The sequence below is a fragment of the Tachypleus tridentatus genome, chromosome 13 (assembly GCF_004210375.1).
Source record: "Tachypleus tridentatus isolate NWPU-2018 chromosome 13, ASM421037v1, whole genome shotgun sequence".
Classification (NCBI taxonomy): Eukaryota; Metazoa; Arthropoda; class Merostomata; order Xiphosura; family Limulidae; genus Tachypleus; species Tachypleus tridentatus.
In genome coordinates, this window is record NC_134837.1 from 85,097,113 (window position 1) to 85,103,824 (window position 6,712).

Below are 6,712 nucleotides of genomic sequence, written 5' to 3' on the forward strand. Positions count from 1 at the left end.
TCTTATAACCATTTTTAAACAGATCTACTGTCAGTTTTAACTCAACACATTTTTTTTTAGTATTTGCACATTTATTCAGAAAACGTTTTAAATCTATTTGATGTTGTGATTCTTGAAATGACTCTATTCTCTTACCTGGATATTTTTATTGAAAATCTCGTCATATCGGTAGACTTTAACACTACGTTGCAGCCAAATGTTATAATATTGTTTAACTCGTGCTAATCGTAATATTATAGTTTAGTCAAAAGCAGTAACTTAATGCTTCACTTCCACTACGTATACGAGATAATGTTGCTGCATTCAACATAATAGAAACTACACTACTTGTGATTGAAAATATTCCGAGAAATTAATTAACCATTTACCATTACGAAAAACTGTGTGATTGTACAGCCGTACTATGATACATTACTGTTACAAAGCAAATAATTGTTTTTATTCTAATTTCAAACATTATGTGGGCACAACAAGTGCACATGTCGTTTGTATTTTGCCAATAGTGACTGTCTTTTTTTACAGGTTTATATGGCAGCGCTGTTATATTTTATTGAACTAATAAAACACTAATGTAAACCTTAACCAAATTAATTTCTTCAATGTATTTATTTACGCCAGATGTACTAAATCTGAATAAAATTGAAAATAAACAATTTAAAACATACATTCACCTCAGATATTTTATCTCCTGCGCTTATTTCTTCAAACACTGATATCTTAATCATATTCGATTATATAATAAAACTTTTACTCACTTAAGATAATGAAAACGAAAACAGTTCTCTTAACATAACATTAAATATTACGATAGCGATATCTCTACCTTCCGGGTTAGTTCAACAGTTAGTTACCCAGAAAGCTTACAACGTTAACATTCGTAAAGATAGTCCATTGTACATTTTTGCTCTTGACAACACACAAATTCTCACACTCCAGTAGTTATCACGCCCTACTATGTGCATAAAATTAATCACACTACGCTTCGTAAAGTGAAACTAATAAAAAAGTAATTTATTATAGAAAATAACCTGTACAACCTTCTTACAGCATAAATACTAAGTCAACCTTTATTCTTACAGTATAAATACAAAGTCAACCTTAATTTTTAGCAATGTTTTCGGAGATTATTTTCTCACATTTCTTTATGAAATGCATAAGAAAATTCTACATTTTAACAGTTCAGCGACAAGACAAACCGGCATACAGATTAAAATTCAAAATTCACATAACTAAGACTAGCTCAGCAACTATCTCATTACGTTTCAAATAATAATAAAAAAATCGAAGTTATATTTTGTTGGTACTTGTCTTGCGCCTGTACTTACAATACATATTTATATTGCCCACTTGAAGTATTTGAGTAATTAAGATATTATATGTAATCTGAAGATTTTTATGATGTGTCTTTAGTCACTGACCGCTTACTGAACGTTAAATTACTTCATACGAGTTTACCTTACACTTTTACAGTGATTAAAGAAAACTCAGGATTGGGTTGAAGATTACACAACCGTAATATGTTTACAGTTTTAACAACTATTCACTCAAAGTTTAAATTTGAAAGACCTACAAGGATCGTGCTGATATCAAGTTTTACAGTACAGTTAACTGCTTGATGGATTGATTAGTTGCGACGTAAACTGTAAAATGCATAAATATACAAAAAACAACAATATAAATATTTATCAAAAATGTGAGTTCATAGCTAATCTGCGATTAAAAGGATCAGCAATGCTGTGTCTATACTCGCGGTATTTCACTGGAAGATCAAAATATCCAGACTTTCGCCTTTCATCAGGAAAATACTGCGGTTGTCGGACTTTTTCAATGCAATGTTCCACTGAGTTTTTAGACAGTTTGTCTTTAGCATACAAATCAAGAGAACTGGGATATAATTCAGGAGTAGGAGTTTGTTTTTCCTTGTAACGTTGGCGATTACGACAAGGTGTTTGATTAACATGGTCAACTGAGGGAGGTTGTTGATGGTCAAGCACGTCATGAAAAGGTAAAACGTCCTTTTCATCTTGGGGAAGAAAGCAATGCCCATGACAAACGTCACTGTAGGTGTTCAGACCCCCTGAAACAAGATTAGAACGCTTACGTTCCACTACTCTCAACTCCAGAGAATTTTGTGGTGTACAAGTTTCAGAAAACAGATTGATACATTTCTCCGTATCCTTTTCTTTCGCACTTGGAAAAGACACAGGTCTCGGATCCCTTTTCGAGAGTGGATTTAAGTCTGTACATTTCTGCCTGTAAATTATGTGTGTTTCTGAATTCTCTTCAGGAATTCTTAACTCTGTAGAAAGGTCTGTAGATTTAGGTATATGGTAAGAAAACGGTCTGGTATTGTATAGCCTTCCTGGTATACTCTCATTTACTCTTCCGAGAGGATATACTTTACGAGTTGTGTTTTGCCTGTCCTGAGAACCTATGTACTTCTCGGATCTGATGTGCCAATCGTCATGAGAAGGCTTACGAAGCACATTGCTTTCTGAATGAGTGGGCAGAATAGGCTGAGGTGCCCTGGTTATAGGAGAAGGTGAGCATTTTCGTTGTTTTGAAGGTTTTAGTGGCACTGTTTGTTTCCAGTAGGGTAAGATTATTTCGCTGTCTTGCGTCAAAACTTCTGGTTCTGGCAGTTCTTCCTCATCTGAACTGGTACCTGGATCAATTTCCTGGTTTTCGTTTTCCTGATACGAAGTATTTTTTTTAGCTGTGGAACTTAAAGCCTCGTCTGATCCAATTCCACTTGACTTCCCACTGGAGGCTGACTCTTTCGTTTGTTCCTTTGTCATTGGAGAAACTGCTTTTAGTCTCTGATTCATTCCAACTATGTGGATATTAGTACTTCTTCTTTCCTCGATTCCGTCTAACTTACCTTGCTTCCTAGATACTGTGTCATAATCCTTAGGAGGAAGCAAAATAGGACAAGAGTTTCGGTTGTTTAATTTTTCACGAAGTTCGGCTGCCAAAGAATCGTACAAACTAGTTACAATTTCCAAGTTTCTTCCAGATACATCCCTATCTGAGCTAAAAGACTCATCGGCTGGGTCTGAACCTTCGGTCCTTGTGCTTCGGCCGTCAGAGTTCAGTCTCCTATAAGGAAGAAGACCCTTAGCAGCCAAGCGAGCCTCTATTTCTTTGAACTTTTTCTGGTTCTCAGGCTTGTCTGTTAAGGACTTAAGCTGGTTTCTTAGTGTAGTTGCCGTTTCAACACTATCACATCTATAGGCATGCACGTGAATTGGACACTTTGTGACAGGATTGTATATCAGAAGGATGGCACACACTATGTCATCATCTGGTTTCGATTCTTGAGTCACACAAGTGATGGCATGATGAGAAATAAAGTGTTTTATCTGTTCTGTCTTCTCCCTATTGTTTTTCCTTGAAACGTTTTGTATGATCTTAAGACCTTTACTACTGACCTGAAGGGTGACCTTCATGGGCTCTAACTCCCTTTCCTTGTTCAAAAGTTCTTTTAGAATAGGGCGAATATACTGTTCCCCTCTCAACCCTCTGCTCTCCTTCGCACCCAAAAACCACACATAATACGACTGTTTCTTCACGTCTTTCCGTTTACCTCCACGAAAAGCCATAACAACAGCTGAAAGGTCCTACACACACTGAAACACGAGAAGAGAACACTATAAACGGTTTTCACAAGAACATTAGATCCACCTAGTGTGTAAGCTACCATTACAGTCACGGTCTCGAGACAGACTACAGTGCTCTAGGTGCGGTGAACACTCCGCACACCCAACTTGTTATCAGCTGGTGGGAATGCCACCAGAATTCCGTTCTCCCTTAGCTTTAGGCGTCCAATCACAGCGACATACACACGTAACCTGCAAGAACTCGCTCTTGGTCGCCCCCCCCCCTCTCTGTGTGTGTGTGTATAATTTAAACCTCGAGTTGAATGGGATTATTTGCGGCCTCCCTAAGGCCTTTAGCATAGCAGCTGCTGCCCCTGTGTAGGCAATGCGTTGGGTTGTGTTAGGATCGTCGCCAATTTCTATACCGGACGTTGGCAGATGACGTCAACAAGAATAGTGTCTCCACCTACTGAGGAGACAGAAGAGCTCACCTTTGTAGCCTCCCAGTACATTCCATACTAATGTGTAATTAAATCATTTTGTTCACTTAGAGAAATGAAAATAATTTATGACAAGTGGACTAACATAAAATATTACGTTCACCTCACAAAGTAAATGACAGAGCAGCTACTCTTGGTGGCTTTCTTAGCGTATACTTGACTGAATTAAACAAATCAGTCAGTAATCGTCGCCACCTCCTGAAATAATTAAAATTAAAATATAAGTTATATATCTCAGTAAACTAATTCAAACTAAAGTAATAAGTTTACTCTCGCTTTTCGCCTCCAGAAAATTAATAAATAAATAAGAAAATTTGATAACCTCAAGAAATCATTCGAATTAACAAAAAGCTTACAATAACTCATTCATAACTCTAAAAATAATTTAAAATAGCATGTAGGTTCATCACTTAGATAGCCTCTTTCACGTGAGCGAACTAAAAACAAATTATGAACCGTTGGATACATTTCAAATTGAAGTATAAATATTATTACTTTGATAACCTCTACAAATAAACTATCGCATTAATTTAATTCAACTTGCCCATTCGAAATATAAATATAACTCATCACAATCATCTCTACAGTTTGCACATAACTTAAATCGATGTATAGATAGCTCATCCCTTTACCGCTTTCAAACTAATGGGTTAATTTTGCTCGTCTCGACTCACTTTAAACTACTGTATTTCTCCTGTTACAGTTTAGGCACAATAAAATGAACGAGCCTTGTAAGAAAAAAAAATGCTTTCCTACCTCACAATATGAGGATACGCACTGTGGAAACGTCCTACAGTATTAGCTAACGTTCTAAATATTTGCTTGTTCGGACGTTCTACCGAGATTTGACTGTTACAAAATCATATTGCGCATGCGTTTGCAGTCAAGTGCTTAGTTTTGGAATGCCAATCATAATACCCATATGATGTCATATGCGTGTTCTATGATTTCAGACAGAGTGTCGGGAATTACTAATACACGATTACTGAGTTAAAATTGGCGGATATGCTTATGGAATTTACAGTCCTCTTACCTTTACTTTCACATAAATTTATCTGTTCAGGTAATAATGGTGACGTAGTTATATTGTTCTATAAAAGAATGAGCACGGAAAAGTATTACAATTATTATAGGGCCAACTCGAACATGACAATTCCGACACATGCAAGTAAAACTATGGCTCTTTGTTGAGTAGTCACAGAAGTATATTATCTTGAATTCATTTTTTTTTGTAATTTAAATAATTGTTATTTTTGCATTTCTACATGCGGACTTATAAAAATACTATATTAATAAACATGCCCTTAAGAAGAGTGTTACTGTATTTTTAATTCTGAACAGTGAATTATCAGCTCGGTCGATTTAGGTTACTCCTAAATTCATAAACTAAGCTAACAATTATAAGATTGTCTTTAGTGTTTATTTAAATTTCGTACAAGGCTACGCGATAACTATCAGCACTGGCCGTACCTAATTTAGCAATATAAGACTAGAGAAAAGGCAGCTAGTCGTCACCACCCACTGCCAACTCTTGGGCTATTATTTTACTAACGAATAGTAGGATTGACCGTCACTTGATAACGGCCCTACAGCTGAAAAGGCTAGTATATTTGGTGGTGCTGAGATTCAAACCTGCGACCTTCAGATTGCGAGTCGAGTGCCTTAACCACCCGGTCACGCCGGGTTACAATATTTTGTATAACAATAATAAATTGTAAAACTAAAAACTATTTCGTATTTAAAAAGATTTAATTTTCATTATCATGCTTTAATTAACGAAATAATGGTACGAAAATCATAAAATTGTGTAAAACGTTATATTGAGGTGACAAGTAGAATCATAGGATAGGAAATGCAGACACATTAAAGCTATTTCATTGGAAATCGTGTTCGATATCACACTAAGATATTTGCGTGGACGATCTCGTCCACATTTCCAGTTATGAGTGATCTTATTGTACGTATAAATCACGTGGAGCTCGTGCAAGTTTTCATTTCGTGACAAGACTGTGTTAATAAAACACGTATGAAAACCTAATATTTATCTTCGTTAAAAATCGAACACGTAAAAATAACACAAGGTTGCACATCAAAATTATTATCCCAGTAATGTAGGCCTATTGGTCAAAAAACACTAGTATAAACAAAGAAACGTCTAATCTCTAGCACACCAGACAGTTTCTAGCAGCTTTGAAGCGTAACTTGCGTTTCCTGTTCCAATTAACTGGACTTCAAAAAATCCTCAGGCTTCAATAAGTACACAATGGTGAAAGCTTCACCGTGGAATTTATTGCCTCTTTACAGTGAAGTACTCAAGTTGATTTTAAACGGAAATATGTAATTTTCTGCTGCAGTGAGTGAATTAAATTCGTTTGCATTTGCATCTCAGTAGCTCATAGAAGAGAATGTAATCATACTACATATTAGTAGTTAATCTATATATATATATATATAGGTTATATTAATTCATCAACACTGAAATCGACAAGCTACATCACTTATTAATAATATTATGTCGATTAATAACACCACATAGCATCAGAGCCGACTGTTTTTTCAGTGAAGGTATAACACTTATTTCTTTGTTTGTGCTTGTAACTTTAAAATTTCCTA

General features: G+C 35.7%; 1 protein-coding gene across 1 annotated transcript; it reads right to left on the reverse strand.

Moving 5' to 3' along the window:
- Window positions 1–990: 990 nt before the first annotated feature.
- On the reverse strand, window positions 991–4,947 carry LOC143238257 (uncharacterized). The gene is made up of 2 exons (XM_076478342.1): window positions 4,856–4,947; window positions 991–4,297 (listed from the first exon to the last, which is right to left on the reverse strand). Exon 2 carries the CDS (start codon window positions 3,600–3,602, stop codon window positions 1,686–1,688), a length of 1,917 nt encoding a protein of 638 aa, XP_076334457.1. The 5' UTR covers window positions 3,603–4,297; window positions 4,856–4,947; the 3' UTR covers window positions 991–1,685.
- Between the last annotated feature and the right edge of the window lie 1,765 nt (window positions 4,948–6,712).

Bases quoted from the DNA above. Each gene is read 5' to 3' on its own strand.
- LOC143238257 (XM_076478342.1), bottom strand. From the start codon at position 3,602: ATGGCTTTTCGTGGAGGTAAACGGAAAGACGTGAAGAAACAGTCGTAT.